The sequence below is a fragment of the Setaria viridis genome, chromosome 6 (genome assembly GCF_005286985.2).
Source record: "Setaria viridis chromosome 6, Setaria_viridis_v4.0, whole genome shotgun sequence".
Classification (NCBI taxonomy): Eukaryota; Viridiplantae; Streptophyta; class Magnoliopsida; order Poales; family Poaceae; genus Setaria; species Setaria viridis.
The window spans coordinates 14,489,794-14,506,512 of NC_048268.2; the positions used below are offsets into that span (position 1 = coordinate 14,489,794).

The 16,719-nt window shown below is 43.6% G+C and overlaps 1 protein-coding gene across 1 annotated transcript; it reads right to left on the minus strand.

Annotated features, from left to right (window-relative positions):
- Window positions 1-8,341: 8,341 nt before the first annotated feature.
- Window positions 8,342-10,235, minus strand: LOC117861494 (cinnamoyl-CoA reductase 1). Its single transcript, XM_034745060.2, has 4 exons — window positions 9,813-10,235; window positions 9,481-9,638; window positions 9,150-9,338; window positions 8,342-9,047 (listed from the first exon to the last, which is right to left on the minus strand). Exons 1-4 carry the CDS (start codon window positions 9,955-9,957, stop codon window positions 8,511-8,513), a joined length of 1,029 nt encoding a protein of 342 aa, XP_034600951.1. The 5' UTR covers window positions 9,958-10,235; the 3' UTR covers window positions 8,342-8,510.
- Between the last annotated feature and the right edge of the window lie 6,484 nt (window positions 10,236-16,719).

Sequence of the window (16,719 nt, forward strand, 5' to 3'; positions counted from 1 at the left end):
CTGCGAGCTTCCTCTTGTAGCACAAGAGGCATGGTTAGCAACCGGCAATTATACAAATGAAGCCCCAGGTTAGGTAGTGGGATCTCATATGTATAGCCGGGACAGAAGTAAACCAAAAAATCATCCGGACCCTTCTTGAGTGTGTAGCCATAAACCAAATACACTTTGTCGATGTGAGAACAAGGTGTCTCAATGAAAGGAATATCATTCCCATCTAGAGCACCGATCTTTGAAGCGATGCAAGTGATCAAAGAAGTGCACTCAATGGGACCTGTCATCCTAAAATTCTCAAGCCATTGCCAAACAATTGCCTTGATGGGGGAGATCTTGATCTTCTTGACCATGGCAATAAGATCATCAACTCATCATTGTGCATGGGCCTAACATCCTCTCTTGGAAAGAGAGTGATGGGCAGCCACTTGTGCATCAAGCAAAAAGTCGGATTCTAAATATCATTGCACCGAGGTGCAAATTTGCCATGGACAATCTGACTAGAGATTTCACCTCAAAAACCATGTCAAGAAAAACCACAGCAAGTCTTGTCAAGAGAAAAAACACAACGAGGACCAAAACTGAGGTGATGACTAAATTCCCTCCAAGTAAAATGGTATTCCTTTCCAAAGAGTTGGAAAGAAACACCGTCCGTCACCTCTCGAAGAGTGCAAAGAAACTGGATGGTGAGGGGTCGAGAACCAAGCTCCTCAACCGGCGAAAACTCGTCCCACCCAATAGTAGACCAAATAGAGGTGAAGTCGATATCCATACCTATTTTCTCCAAAAGTTCTAAGTCGTAGGCCTTGGTGTGACCGAAGGCCCCGTCCTTGAGGATGGCGTAGGCTTGCTTCTCTCAATCACCTTGCAAGTTGAGGTAGGAGGGCATCACTTGCGTCCACCTCCACAGCATCGACTTGCAGTTTAGTGAGGTCAGGCTCGGTGTTGGTTCGACGAAGTGAGGAGAGCTCACGCTACCTCACAAACAGGACGAGCTTGAACCCGTCATCCTCCTGAACACACCAGCAACCCGCTTCATGCTTGCCACTAAAGACAAAGGAAACACAAGAGCAACTCAAAACGAGTTAGTGTAATCAAATAAAATTCTTACCTGAACATTGCTCCTCCAATGCTTGGCTCATCTTGCAGCAAAGAAATCAAGAGATAGAGATTGTTTGCACTCAACTTTGAGCAAAACTTCCAAGAAAACCTAAGAGCAAAGAGTGGAGAGGGTGTGAATGGATGAAGTGTGAGTAATGGATGAAGATCACCCCTTCCCGGGTTCTATTTATAGAGCAAATGGGGCCAATGGCTGGGAATGGCTGAGGCTCAATGGTTAGTAGCCATTGGCGGTAGGTGTGGCCTAGCGACCGTTGGGCTGGTTCGACCGACCCCTGGTCAGGCCACTTGTTGCCAACTTTGGCCAATGGCTCCCCAACAGCTACATGATGTCATGCCTAGTGCCTCAGCCAAAGTTTGCTCAATAAATGCTCAAATAATTTTTCAAAAAGATTTCTGCTCAAAATCATTTTCAAATTTTTTTTATGAAAAGGGAAAATGGCTAGAAAAATTCCAGCATGCAAATGTGGGTTGGAAAAATGAAACATGCATTTTGAAAAATCAAATGATGGGGAAACCAAAATTTTGAAAGGGAAATATGAGATAACTACCGATTTTACATTTCGGCGAAGGCTCACCATTTTGAGTCCAACGAGCGAGACTCTTCTCCGTCATGTTTTTACCATTCGGCATCCCATCCTGAAGAAGTGGATGAAGATGCTCGTTCCACTTTCCACCATACCTTCTTGGTCTTTTTAGGTTTTGTTGGTCCGGTTGGTTGCTTCTTGGATTGGGGCTGTGGCTCCGTCCACTCCCCATGCCACTCATCTTCTTGATTGATCAGGTAGCATTGCTCCTCCCTTGGCTAAACTTTGAACATCATGTTTCTCCTCCCAATGCAGAATTGGTCACCAGCTCCAACATCGATCCTTGCCTTGGCGTCATTCAAGAATGGTCGCTTGAGAATGAACAGTATTCCCAAGTCAATTTCCATGTTGAGGACCATGAAATCTACAAGGATGTAGGAATCTCAGATCTTCACCAGAAGATTCTCCACTATGCCCTCGGGGTATCGGATCGTCTAATCGGCTAGCTGCAACCTCATCAAGGTAGGGGAAAGAGCAGGATAGTTCAACCTTTCAAACTTCACCTTGAGCATGATGTCGATGCTTGCTCCAAGGTCACAGAGGGCCTGCTCAATGTAGTAGTCATATATCGAGCAGCTAATTGCCGGGTATCCCGGATCTTCCTTGCTTGCTCCTACTAGATCATCCCATGGTTCCTTATAAGCTTTTCCTGCATGGTTAGCAACAAACAGCCTCCAAGATGGCTTACCCCATTTGGCGGTCACTGCACTAACATTTTCACAAGAAGACTCCTCCGTGTCGGAGTGGCGCCTTTCTTACCTCAGGCGGCTCCTCCGTGTCGGAGTGGCCTTCATTGGATGCCTCAACTTTTGTTGTGCCTCCCTTGTTCTTTCCTGCATGGTTAGGATACAGTGGATCGTGAGTGGTCCTACCCCCTCTCGTGGTCACCGCACTAGCATTATCATGAGAAGACTCAGGTTGCCCCGGGATCTTCCTGATCTCAGCAAAAGGAACAGCAGTGCCTAGCTAAGCTAACTGGGTTTCTAGCATTTTATTAAAACTTAGCTGGTTCTTGAAAGCATAAGAAAGACCATCAAGTTTATGTTGAGGCTATCCAAGGTTTTCTTGTTGGCAGCTAACTTTTTAGTAAAACTTTCATTGATCTTAGCTTGCCCAAAAATGAGATCTGTGAAGGAAGGTTGGTTAGGATTGAACAAATTACCATTGTTACCTCCTTGGTAAGAGCGTTGCTGATTCCACCCTTGGCATCCTTGTGGACGATATCCATTGTTATTGCCATTCATGTACAACACGTCCTCCTGAGTCTCGGGGCAGTTATTCCCCGAGTGTCCAGTGTTTCCACAAACCTCACATGTCATGCGAGAATCCATAGCTTGGATGGTGTTGGATATGGCAACTTTCTCTTTGGTGTAGTCATCCAATCTCTTCATGAGGAGGTCCATTTTAGCGGTAAGCATGTCTGCTTCCTTGACAGTATGCATACCTCTCTGTCGGGGTTGGAGTCGCTCATCGCACCATCTTCTTGATCAATGTTGTAGCAGCATCAATAGTAAGCAAGAAGAAGGCTCCTCCAGCAGCAGCATCAACATGGCCTCGGGATGTCGGAGTCAACCCGTTGTAGAAGTTCTGAAGAATGAGCCACTTATCCATCCTATGGTGAGGACAGGCCATGATGTACTCCTAAAGCCTTTCCACACCTTGGGAATTGACTCAGTAGCTATTTGCTGGAAACTCAAAATCCTTCCATGAAGGGCGTTGGTTTTGTCCAACGGAAAGAACTTCGTGAGGAATGTTGTAGAGCATTTATCCCATATATTCACCACCGTACGGCTCGCATAAGACCATTGCTTCGCTCTCCCTAGGAGAGAGAATGGGAACAGTCAGAGATGAATAGCATCTTCACTCACCTCTCTGATGGTGAAGGTGTTGCAGAGCTCAAGGAACTGTTGCAGATGGCCGCTTGCATCCTCGTTGGCTTTCCCACAGTCTCATCGCTTGCTGCTGCCTCTTCATCATGGATTTTACCCTGAGTCTAGAGTAGAACATATACTGACATATAGATCTATTAAAAATTTATGAAATTACCTTTACAACAAGTGGTCATTCATAAAAAATGGAGTTCAAATAAGAGAGTTATGCCCGTTTTATTTTAGCACTGCTTGCTGTCCAGAACTGATTTCAGGACGCACGACGTCCGACAATTTGACCATAATCGCTTGTAGGAATCTCCGATTGCCTTGATTCTTGATTTGTTGGAAAATAGACTTCATGGGACTTCAAATATCCAAAATATTTTGTTGTTTTCTTCTAAGGTCGAGCAAAAATCTCGATGACAATAGCAGTTTGTCGTGAATTGATCCGGAGATGTTAATGATCTTGATATTGTGGTCTTTGGGGCATTATGTCACACATACTTTGGCTTCAAGGTTATCACCATTGCTGCACAAGCAAGTAGCATGGCGGCAATGATGCATATTCTCCATAATTCTTACTTTGGCCAATGTGCCGGGATCAGAGGAGGCTTCTGCGCTTTGTGTTGACGATGTGAGCAGTTTTCTTCCTTGATTGCATCTCTCAATTAGAAGCTATTAAGCATCCCACTGGAGAAGATTGGTAGTATCATGGTGCTTCTAATCTTATTGCCTCCAGTCTTGATCAACTCCAAATCATCACCTTCTGTGCAAAGAGGCCATGCAATCATCCCTCTTTGCTTAACATGGTTGCTTCCAACACCTGTTACTTGAACAAACAAATCTTCAAGAGACATAAGTCTTAAAAATTAATTAACATAGCGATATACCTTGCTTATCAGCATTTGTATCGTCTTCATTGGTGTGGACTCAATAGTAGATGCTGGGCCACTAACAAAGTTAGCACGTACTACTATAAAGAGTTGGGCTTGATGTTGTTATCATCTTATCAGAGTGAATCCAGACTTAGTGAAAGTCCATATTTGATCATCTGGCATCTTGTATTTACCTAGTTTCAAGGATGCAAACAAGAAAAATAGGGTATATGCAATAAAAAGAATTAGGGTTAGTCCAAAAAATTAGATAGATCGCCCCAGGGTTCGAGTTGCTGATCCACGGCAACGATGCCAGAAAAGCTTGTTGACGGCAGTTAGCACACCAATTTGTGAACCACAAACACATGGATCATCGTAGTTTTTCCCTTAGAGTATTCCATCCAAGGCTTATCAATCTGTGGATCGGTAGCGAACTGACTTTCCATCTAATCTAACGAATCTAATCCTAACGTGAAGCATAGATTGCATATGAAGGCTAATCTTGATGTAAAGATGAATCATGAGAACACAGCTTGATCGCATCATATATATATATATATACACATACATACATATATACTTACATATATATAGATATATATAGAAGATAACATCGCAAGGGGCACCAAGAACATATCATCCTCTAGTTGTAGGTCTAGCTAATAAACAAGCACAACATGCATCTCATCTAAAGCAATCTTTAAACTACTACCTCCGGTCAACCTCCCGAAAACCCCCACCTTGCACAAGCTAGATCCTATCACGATCCTCTCTATCAGCGCAAGCAATTTAAAGGCATGAACACAGGTGAACATGTCTAGTTATCAAGAAGGATCAACATACTAGAACTAATCACCGTGATTACATAAAGCATGCTAAGTAGTGTAACCATGGATATATATGATAGAAAGAAGAGCATAAAAGGAGGCAATGAGTCGCAAGCAGATCGGATGACATAAAGAACATTGCTTATATAATAGACCATCACCTTCGAGTATATACCATTGATGATCACAAATAGCTCATGAACTCCACCATGGCACAATCACGCAGGGAGGCCAAGGCAGCTAGGGTCGGCCTAAGCCATCTCCTAGACAAATTCGAAGAATTGCAGCGGCCCTCAGCTCCTTCTGGTGAATGCTCTTGGTTTCATCGAGTTCTGGTGGATTAATTCTCCATTGAGAGCACCTAGGGGGTCATATTTAAACCCTTGGGGAGCCTTGGGGCATACTTCACCTTCCCTTGTACGAGCTCCTTCGGAGTTGAGCAAACTTGATTTCCATAAAATCTAACTCGCTTAGAATTTCTTTTTACGCATCCCTTCCTTCCCGATGCCATATCTCCCACGTCTGGACTCCAAATAGGGCAAATCTGTTGCCTAAATTGTGTAGCATGAAAATATCTTCAACTTTAGTACGCATTGCTTTACCTGGAAATGAACCTAAGGTCCCCAAAATAGTATCGCAAAATAATCTATCTAATCTTGAACTTCTCTGCGCAGCATGTATTTCGGGGTGTATATCTCCTAACTCCATGATCCAAATTATGCTTTCCATATGTTCAAATCAAACCACTCAATGGTGGCTACAACTTTGGTATTCAAACTTTCTTCATTAGAGGTTGTGTGGGTCTCCGAATCTGCATCGAAAAATCAGAGTGTTTTGGGCTGCGCGAATATCTCTAGGGTTGACTTGCTCTCGTGGATAACTTTCCAAAACTCCAATTTCTTCATGCTTAAGTCTACTTAGCCCGAGATTTCAACTGGGCTTGATTCCTTTGGGCTTGCGCTTCTAGGTGGGCTTTGTGCAAATCATCCAATTTGGCTTGTATTTCCTATCATTTTGCAATATGATCCAAAATATAAGACACATGCCAATATGGAGTTATTTTAGATGACAAGTGGCAAGTTAGTATAAGAATTAGTCCAATAATGCTACATAAATGACACTAAAAACATGTCAATAATGAGCATCAATAATGGTTGACGAAGAAAACGCTCTCTTGACCCTCAAACCAAATGGTAAACTTTTCGCTTTGAGGCTTGGGTGCTGCACCCTGTGGGTGCACCTACTCGGTGCACGCCATAGATTATTTCAAGATAAATGATCAAGACTGAAGTATTTTTTGGACCCTCGACCAGAGTATTCTATTCTGCTCGAGGCTCGGGGGCTAAGTGTACACACTTCGCCTTCGGTGCGCGTGTGGGAAAATTTATAAGAGATAAGCCATCAAGATATCGATTAAGACCCTTGACAAGCTTATGCTAAATTTCCTAAGGCCCGGGGACTAAGTGTATACACTTCTCCTTTGGCATGCGTAAAGTAAAAGACGTGGGAGGAACTCTCCTCGCCCTCTCAGCAACCACTAGTCAGGCATGAACCACTCGACTGAAGATCAAGAACCACTCGGATATGAAGAAAATCACTCAAATGGAGAAGCAGTCGAGGTTGCTAGTCGGCCAAGAAGCTGAGTGCTTCTGGCAAAAGTACTCAACCTTGCTTGTATTGCTAGATCTTTTAGGAGTATTGTGTTCAATCCTTGATTTCTGCTGGTTTAATTTATTCAAAAAGGTGAGATAACACCGCTTTAATCCCCTCTGTTTCTCTTTCCCTTACTTTGATTATCATTCCAAGTAATGCTAGTGCCAGCTACTGATCCAGGGACTGGCACTGAAATGTGTTGCGTGTGGAAACCCGAGGGGTGACCCCCACACAACATCTCCTCACCAATGCAGAAGATGCACTTTCCACATGCCCTTGGTATGACGTAGCACAAGCTTATGCTTCTAAATAATGAGCCTCAACCAATTGAGGCTATAGTGCAAGAGTGTCTTGCCATGTTCAATGGTCCCTACTAGTGGAGGTTACCTTTGCTTTGAATGAGATCTTCAACCTTGATGATGGCGAGGCCATGGCAATGATTAATGTCCTAATCGGCATGGTTGGGGAGGATGTTGATGATCTATTAGAGGTAGAGGTACATGTAGCTATTTGAGGTCAGTGATATAAGCTCATGCCACCCATGCATGCTCCTAGCACCTGATGTAGTAGACAAGCGGCGACCGATGGTGATGTTGAGTTGTGGAGTTTGTGATGGCTGGTTGGTGCGTCGAGTTGGAATAGTGACTTGAAGTTTGTATTCTTTTGAGTGGTGCAGTGCGTGTTTATTGGATTGTTTGGGGTTGGGCTCTTGTTGATTTTCTTATTTTTATCATTTGTTGTATTACCCAATCTGGAGTCTCATCTTCTTTTTAATATAGTTGGTGGTTCTCTTGCCCAGTTCGTTTCAAAAAAATAAGAAACTTTCCATCTCTCTCAAATTTTTGCAGCAACTGGTAGGGGATTCACCTTTGGAAAATCTCCAGCACTTCTTCAATAAATATTTCCCAATGATATCCCAATATCTCATTCATTATTTTTGGGACAATTGCTTTTGTAGTTTTCAATAAATCTCATCCCAGTGCAACTACCATATTGGGAGAGTTAAAGCTCCACCTTTATTTTGGAAGAGTTGGGGTGAATTATTAGTTTGTCCTAATAATTACTAAGAAAAGGGAAAGGTAAAGGGGACCTGATGGAGTACTAGTTTTTTTACAAGGACTCCCAATACGGTAGTTGGATTGGGGAAAAGGAGACTGGTGGAGATGCTCTTATACCGATAATGTGCCTTGTTGGACTAAAAGTGTATTGCCCACATTTCCTTATCAGTTTTAGCTTTTGGGTTGAACTGGTTGGTACATGCAACTCAGGGCGAAGATCTCGAGTTTGAATTCTGGCAAGTACGATTAAAATAAAATAATTGCAGCCAAAAGAACACGAGGAAGAGCGTTGGAGTATAAGTGAAAACGAACTCTCACTGGAGTACTCTATCTGACAAGCAACAACGGGATTTTTTGAGAGAAAGCACAAGCATGTATCCAGCCTTATTTTATTTCGTGGAGTACATTTTGGTCTGAAAACATGTCTATAAATGAGAAGAAGTGAAAAAGGAAAAAAGAAATACAGAATGTACAACTTCTATATGCGCACGTAGGTGGTTGGCTTTGCCGTGCAGATAGCAAAAGTACTTCACGGGATGACAGAAGGATCAACTACAGCGGCGGTGCGACGTGGAAGGAGGCCCTTGTCCTGGAGGCTGCTGACCGTATCGTACAGGCAGAGGCTCGCCGGCGTCACCCCGACGCCGAGCTCGTTCAGCCGCCGGCTGCTGAACCGGCACCCTTTGTTGGTCTCGCCCGCGCCGCCCTTGCACTCGTTAGGCACTGGGTATTCTGGAAACATCTTGGCAAGGATGCGGCACACCTCGCCGCGGTGCAGCGTGCGCCCGGCGCAAAGGTACCGTCCGCTCGCGCCGGGCTCTTCGTACACGCGGGCGTGCGCGTCGGCGACGTCGCGAACGTGCACGTACGCCTGCGCCGCGTCGGCGTACGTCTGCACCGAGCCGTCGAGGTACTTGAGGACGTGCCACGTGCTGGCGTTGATCGACTGCTGCAGCAGCGGGCCGAGCACCAGCGACGGGTTCACGACAACGAGGTCCACCCGCTGCTGCTTGGCGAGCTCCCATGCCGCCTGCTCCGCCACCGTCTTCGCGTAGCAGTACCAGTTCTGTAAAACATGTGGATGTTAGCTCGAATCTCTACTTGTCAGTTAGACAATATATGTAGCACGGCGGCAATGTAAGTGACAGGGAGAGAGCTGATTATGAACCTTGGTGTTCTTGCAGTAGTCGAGGTCGCTCCAGCACGTCTCGTCTACCTCTGCGTCGGGACCGTGGCGAGGATCCATGTACGCTGCGCCGATCGACGAGGTGAACACCACACGCCGGACGCTGCCGACGTCCGCGGCGGCATTGATCACGTTCTGCGTCCCGTTCACTGCCGGCTCGATCATTTTCTCCTGCATTTCAATGTTGACCATCAGTTACATAATAACATATGCTCTAGTGTCTTTAATTTTCTACCACACTCGATATGTAGTTTGGACTAAAGACTTTCGGGGTAATGATGTACTAGTTGGGATGGAGCAGACAGTTAATTACCGGGTCGTCGGTGACGGGGGAGGCGGTGTGGAAGATGCCCTCGCAGCCTCGGAACGCGGCGGTGAGGCTCTCCTTGTCCAGCAGGTCTGCACGCAACAGCGTTAGCCGCTCCGCCGCTCCATCCAACGATTTCAGGTGCGCGTTCTTTGCGGCATCATCTGAACCAAACGATAACGATCCACCAATGAGATCATTAATTTGGTTATGACATATATGCTGATGTGTGGGCATTTGCTTGTTTGGCAGAACGTGACAGGGCCAAAGTAGTATAAATTAAATGAGCAAAAATGGCAATGTCATGTATATGTTGCTCAAGTTGTTTGAGCATAGACCTGGGTTCCTGACAGTGCCGCGCACGGTGTAGCCTTTCTCAAGGAGGAGCTTCACAAGCCAGGATGCGATGAAACCGCTGGCTCCGGTGACGCAGACGGTGTGGCCATGGCCGGAGGCCAAGTCGGCTCTGTTGTCAAAACCCATGTGGTCGAGCACTTTGCAAGAAGCTATAGCTGGTTGTTGAGTCGTTTTGTGGGTGAGAGTACGTAGCTAATTTGCAATGGGCAATGGGTATTGATGGAAATGCGTACGATATGGTGTGTACCGAATGATGAAGGAAACGCCGGGGTTGGGGATGCTTATTATATAGGGGTGGAGATGATGGGGTTTTTTTTTTCGTGCTGGAGATGATGGCTGCTGAGTTCTTCATGGCTATGTTGTTCATGCATGGGAGAATCTTACTCAATTTAACGTGCTTGATGGCTCTTCAGTTTTAGTTTCTCTTGACTTTGACCGGCACGTTGGTGACTCCGCATGCATATCCAAACAGGAAACTTCTTTGTGTGTGTACGCAATGTAGTTCAGCATCCCATCGGAGGTAATAAGATAGTGCGTAGTAATTGAGTTAGAATTTCTTTTCACAGATCAGTTGGTAACTTAATATGAACACGTATTACCATTTTGTATCATGTGGAGGCCGGCCAGGCCGGGTGAGGTGGAAAAGGCAGCTAGGTTCGTTATCCTGGACGTACGATGGGTAACTGACTAACGAACACATCTAAAGCTGCCAGTATATTGCTACTCCTATATGTCAGCTCCTTCTATGTCATCTCGAGCAATATGCATGCGCAAATTTTATTCTCATTCAACATTAATTACTATACACCTATGAGAATAAAATAAAATACAATTGTGCATCAGCAATAACATATTGCAGTCACATGTATCATGTGTAACATAAGCTTCTGTCACGAATTGCACACTATAAGTAGAACCAGATGGATTAAAAATGAAATAATAGTGTGAATAGACAGCCCATCAATGACGATTCTTTGGGAGTAGCCAGGAGCCATTCAACAATGTTGAAGTAATGCTGATAGAGATGCACCATCATCCCTGCACTTGGTCAGCCTTCTACGATATATGCTGCTGTGCTACATGTAACATGTGGTGAAGAGAATATTCCCAACATGACTTTTGTATAGAAGGTTGCATGCTTTCACACTTGAATGATTGTTCTAATAGTTTCTTGTGGTACAGTCGGATCTAGATTTGAGCCTTCGATTCAGCAGGAGTGTTCTCATATTTGGCCAATTTATTTTTTTGGTGAAGTTTCTTTGGATAAAGAGGCACCTACCGTGACATCATCAATTATAATAATTGTTGGTTCAGTCTTTCAAATACGTTCATATGTTCATATGGGGTCAGATATGTGTGTATTGATGTATTGATAGGGATGAGTACGTATGTGAGCGTTTATATATTTACTGTATTTCGGGGAAAAAAACAAAACTGTAGAAATAATGTATATGCATGTATTGCAGTGATACAAAATTGAATAAGCTTGTCTTATTTTTGAACACGGGTATCTTAGACCCTTCGATTTCTTATAACTTGACTACGAGCCGAATGGCATGTATTCAACTGACTACTACTGCTAATATAAGATTGGATAGACGTCATTAAACTATTTGTTTATTGCAATACTATACATATGATGACCTAAATTTGGTATAACTCCGCTAATATTATCATAATTCAAACATCCTAGCATTACATTCATGACCAACGTGATATCAGCTTTGTTGATCATATCTCAGCTGATGGTCCAGCGTGGAGTTGCAACAAGTTTGAAGGTTGGGATGTGCCCTTGATCAGTCCGGGTACTCTCAGCAGAATCTGGGCGCCCTCGATCGAATCACAGCTTCTTTGATCAAGCCATGGCAAAGAATTTCGCATGGACCTTTAATCAGTTTCATATCGAAACAGGCTCAATTCCGAGCTTTCCAAATTGCCGAATAAACCATTTATATTCGGTAACCACATGCCTATCCAAGAATGCTGATTTAGGTATCCCTAGCGTGAACACTTTTGCTTTTTCAATATAAGGACAAATCTGGTCTTTGGTCTAAATAGCCCTTCGATTTATTATGACATGACTAGCATGACTCCGTGTTTCTGTTGTACTGTATTGTCGATGAGAATGAAGTATTTTGGTCTAAACGGGTGAGCAAGACAGCAAGCTACACAATCATAGAGAACTAAACCTGACCCGAATCGCGTTATCTTTTCTTTTTTGAAAAAAAATGGCATTGCCTAACCATAGAGGACTAAACTGAATGATGGAATGTTGCACATGTCCAAATGGCAAGGCTTGAGGTCTCATTTATTAACTCGCATGACTTCTCCTACATTTAATCCTCTATTGCATCCCGTTGACTATAGAATAAATAAAACCTTCATGTTGCTGTGCATTGCAAAACAATAATCTCAACCGCCCTAGATGCTTACGTATATGGTATATATATCGTGTGTTCGTTACGCGTCTTCTCTCTCCTGCTCAGCTATTTTTTTCGAACAGGACGCATCATATATGCATTGCACATAGAGGGAAACCATGTGGACAAATAAGAAACCAACGCCCGGTTTCACACCTGATTGTAAGCTGTAGTTGTAGATCAATCAGCATAAAGATTGATGCCTCTCAATTGCACACACGCGCGCGTATCCAAGTGAATGAGCATTAGATGGGGAAAGAACTTAGTGAGAAAAACGTCATCAAGTAGAAAAGTTGACGGGATATCTAGTTTCTTGTCTATTCATTTATGCATGCTTCAATAAGGGAGAGCGAATTGATTTTTCAAACTAAAACATCAGCAGGAATTTTCATTTGCACAGGAAAATGAGCCCAGCCAAACTATGACCTTGTTTGGAACTGCTTCTAGATCAGCTTTTCATCAAAATAAAGCCACCAAGCAGCCAAACGCAAAACTTCTGGATAGCTTCACGAGGAAGCGCTTCCCGCAAATGGGGCAAAAATCTCGAGTAAGGGGCCAGCAGCTTCTCGTGTCTTTTTTCTACGCCTTCCTCCATCCGCGCTCCCGCGCCTACTCCTCCCTCCCCCACCACCGGACATGCCTTCCCCGCCCGCCGGCCATGTCTCCCTCCTTGTGTGGCCTCCAATCCCTCCGCCGCCCGAGCTTGCCGCCTGCGGCTCCCTCCGCCGCCCCCAAGCTCCTTCGTTCTCCCTGAGCACCTCCGTGGCCCCAAGGTCCTCCCGCCGCCTGAGCTCCTCCTCCGCCCTGAGCTCCTCCCACTGCCACCGAGCTCCTCCGCCATCCCAAGCTCCCTCCGCCGGTTCCGAACTCCTGCGCCGACCCCAAGCTCCTCCAGCGGCCCAACTTCTGCGCTTCCCCCAAGCTCCTCCACCTACCTCGAGCTACTCCGCCACCCCGAGCTCCTCCGCCCGCTGAGCAGCTCCCTCTGTTGGGCCAACAAGCTCTCTCCGCTAGAGCTTGGCCTCTACTCCAAGATCCAGCTGCCCGGAGCTGCTTTCCTACTCCAATAAGCTTATGGCAGGTGGGACCCACATATCAGCACCCTGGAAAAAGCCACGCTGCCAAACAGTTAGCTTTTCTCCTCCAGAGCTTCTCCGGAAAGCAACTTGTGTGGGCACACTACTAGATTTTTGTCTAATGCAACGGCGGAAAAATGTTGCAATATGCCCAAAATCAATGCAATATCTAGCAATTACAATGGCAACTGGTTGGTAGGCAGGCGTGGCAAGTACTGGCGTTGCCATAGCTCTTTGCAACATTTTTTGTGGGCCGTTGCAACTTATGGTAATTGCCACACACATTTTCGTTGCATTACAGAGTATGGCAACGGAGGATTTCGTTGCATTAGCATGTATTGCAACGCAAGCAGTCATTGCTATAGTACGTAGTTGCAACGTACAAACTCTATGGTAATATGGTATTTCGCAACGATTTACATGGTGGTAGTAGAATATATTGCCACGAAAATTTGACGTTGTGACATATCCTATGGCAACTAAATTTCTGTCGTGGAAATGAACTATATTGCAGCGGAACCATTTTCGGTGGCAATAATTAGTTTTGCAACGGAAATTATTACGTGGGGACTGTTTCTATGGCAACACAACTGCTTTCGTGGCAATAACTTTTATTGCCACGGAAACATGTTTGGTGGCGATAATTCGGTTTGTAACGGAAAATATTACGTTGTGATAGATCATATGGCAACACAATTGGTTTCATCGAAATAAACTATATTGCCAATAGAAACATATGTGGTGGCAATAATTCATTTTGCAATGGACAATATTTAGAAGCAAGATGATATGTTGCAACGAATTAGCGGTGAAGGTTATTATGTATTATTGCAACTTTTATCTTCCATGGCAATAAGTTGTTGTGCAATTGAAAGTATATAGATGCAATAAAAGATGTTGCAACGAACTGGGATTGCTGCAATTATTTGTTTTTGCAACAGGTGGATGTATTTCTTTTCGCAGCTGGAAGATGTTTTTTGCAACGGATTGCATTTTATATATTTGTATATCGAATCGTTTGTGCAACGAAATGGTTTCACCAAAATATGAATTGCATCATCATGAATATAAAACCAAGCCATCTCAACATTCATAAAGTCAAAGTGCCAAATACATATTCCAAATCGAAAATAGTTCATAACTAGTGTTGGTATATCAACAATACTAAATCCTTGTAATGTAGGCTACATGAATCATGCAATACATTGATTTTCCTTGAGTCAACCATGTCATGACTCTGAGCCCATGCGATCCATTGAAGAAGAATGTTCCTATCCAAAAAAAACAATGCAGTGCATCAGCAAAAGGGTTTCATAGTGCAGTAGTATGTACTAAACAAACATGATCGTGGTAATTTGTCTTGTGCTTGTGGACACGTGGTCTGGCACAGAGCATATTATTCGCACACAGGAGACTGCTCTAAGTTTACTGATGCACTTAAACATAGATTATAAATCAGGTTTACTTCTGCATACCTGTTGGCTTCTTGTGCGCACACGTTTTGTAGCAGCATTCAGTAGTTGCCGTGTACTAATATATGCTCCTGCAACATTGTTGCTTTTGCTATTTTGAAAAAGACCTCGAGACACTGTACTAGTTCTATGTTTGCTAGCATTTTTCTCAACTGTTGGCGTAGCATCACTTGGGATGATGCTCCTTGGGTCAGTCTGCATTGGAAAAACAGGTGGAAGTAATTTAGGGACAAAACACATTCCAATATGCTAATTTGTGTAACAAATATCCAAATTGCCTTTACCTGTAGTAATGGGGTTTCTCTCTGTTCAGCAAACTTTGATAGCATCTCTTTCATGATACCTTCCCTAAGTGCTTGCCTTTTGTTATTTTCCTCTTCTTGAATCTGTAGCAATTTTTCTTTCAATATCCTTTCCCTTTCAGCCTTTTCATTTGCAAGTTGTTCTTCTAACTTGTCAACCTTTTGTTGGAGCGCATTATTTTTCTGGTTGGCCGCTTCTGTAGCACGGGCTTGCTCTTGGATTTGAGCTTTCAGCAATTCACTGCGTGATGGAGTTTTAGACAAGTAACCATGACCATGGGTTCTGTGGGTTTTGCATCCTGTCCTTTGCTTGTAGCATATTTGGACAACATTGTTTTCCTCTGCAGTGGAGATGGGATTTATATCATCATTGCGTTCTCTCTCGGAAAGCGTTAGGCATGCATTCTCCTAATTTAAACAGCAGCATTGGTGTCAGTATTGGACATTAAAAATAATAAGAATAATGTTGTTAACAGTGAACTATGTAGATTACTTACATACACAGCCTTAGATGCTTCATCTGACCATTGCCCATTCTTCATATGAGTACTCAACCAAAGATTTAAATCACTTGGTTCTTCTCCCGTATCCGGGTCTCTCTAAAGATGGCATGAATGAAACACATTAGCTTGACATGTATGCAAAAAGACCATATAGCAAGTCTAAGCATTACCTACTCATGGCTCATGTTGGAAAATGATCTGGACCCCATGACATGGTTCGTCTTTGCTTCTTTACGGTTCTTGGAGTTCTGGTTGCTAGCTTTCTGTACAGGGTGTAAGTAAAAAAGTACATCAGTAGTGCATTGATCGAACTAGTAATAAATACATGGGATATATGGAATGACGAAAAGGAAATGCTATGAGACCTTGAAATTTGGAGATCCAAAATACAAGGTAGTGCCATTCTGCAATGTCAAGGTCTTCTGGCTTGTGTTTCATTCTTGCTGCGTAACTGTCGTACGCCTTGTACGTGGCACTGAGTGATGATCTCCATTCTTTGTATCGCGCCATCGCAATGCCCAAATCTTTTCCTTTTCATCATCAACGTCTACAAGCTCCCACCTATTCTGTTTATGTGAGAACACATTCAGATGGAGAAGTATTTGGCTATTTGAGGATTATTATAGCAATCATGCAATAGAATTAAACATCGTACGTACCAGTATGTCGGATGCTATAGAATTTTTCACATTTTCATGTATGTCTTTCCATTTGTTGACTCCAATAAGTGGAGCCCTTTTCCTTGTAAACATTACAATTTCATCCACAAATGACCGAGCGTTAGGGCCTAGGGACCTCCCAGCTTTGTGGAAAATTTGATTTTAAGTTTCTGTGAGCCACTCCTTATCCTCTTTATGGCTGCTGATAAACCCTTAAGGGCACCACATCCTCCTTTTATCACTTTTTTGTCACGTCGAGCATGAGTTGGCCTATCTAATGGTGGTGAATGCATGGTTGCAAGACCTTCGTCATCAGGAAGGTTTTCAACTTCATCATTGTCATCTTGATCTAAATAAGATATAGCATATCATACAATGGATCCACATCAGTCTATACATTTTTTGTTCACAAGTAATATTAACTTTGATTGCTGAATGAATGAATAGAAATTACTA

Bases quoted from the DNA above. Each gene is read 5' to 3' on its own strand.
- LOC117861494 (XM_034745060.2), bottom strand. From the start codon at position 9,957: ATGGGTTTTGACAACAGAGCCGACTTGGCCTCCGGCCATGGCCACACC. The intron at 9,339-9,480 runs GTAATTAACTGT...ATTGAAATGCAG, and splicing joins CCCCCGTCACCGACGACCCG to GAGAAAATGATCGAGCCGGC. The intron at 9,048-9,149 runs GTTCATAATCAG...CATGTTTTACAG, and splicing joins ACTACTGCAAGAACACCAAG to AACTGGTACTGCTACGCGAA.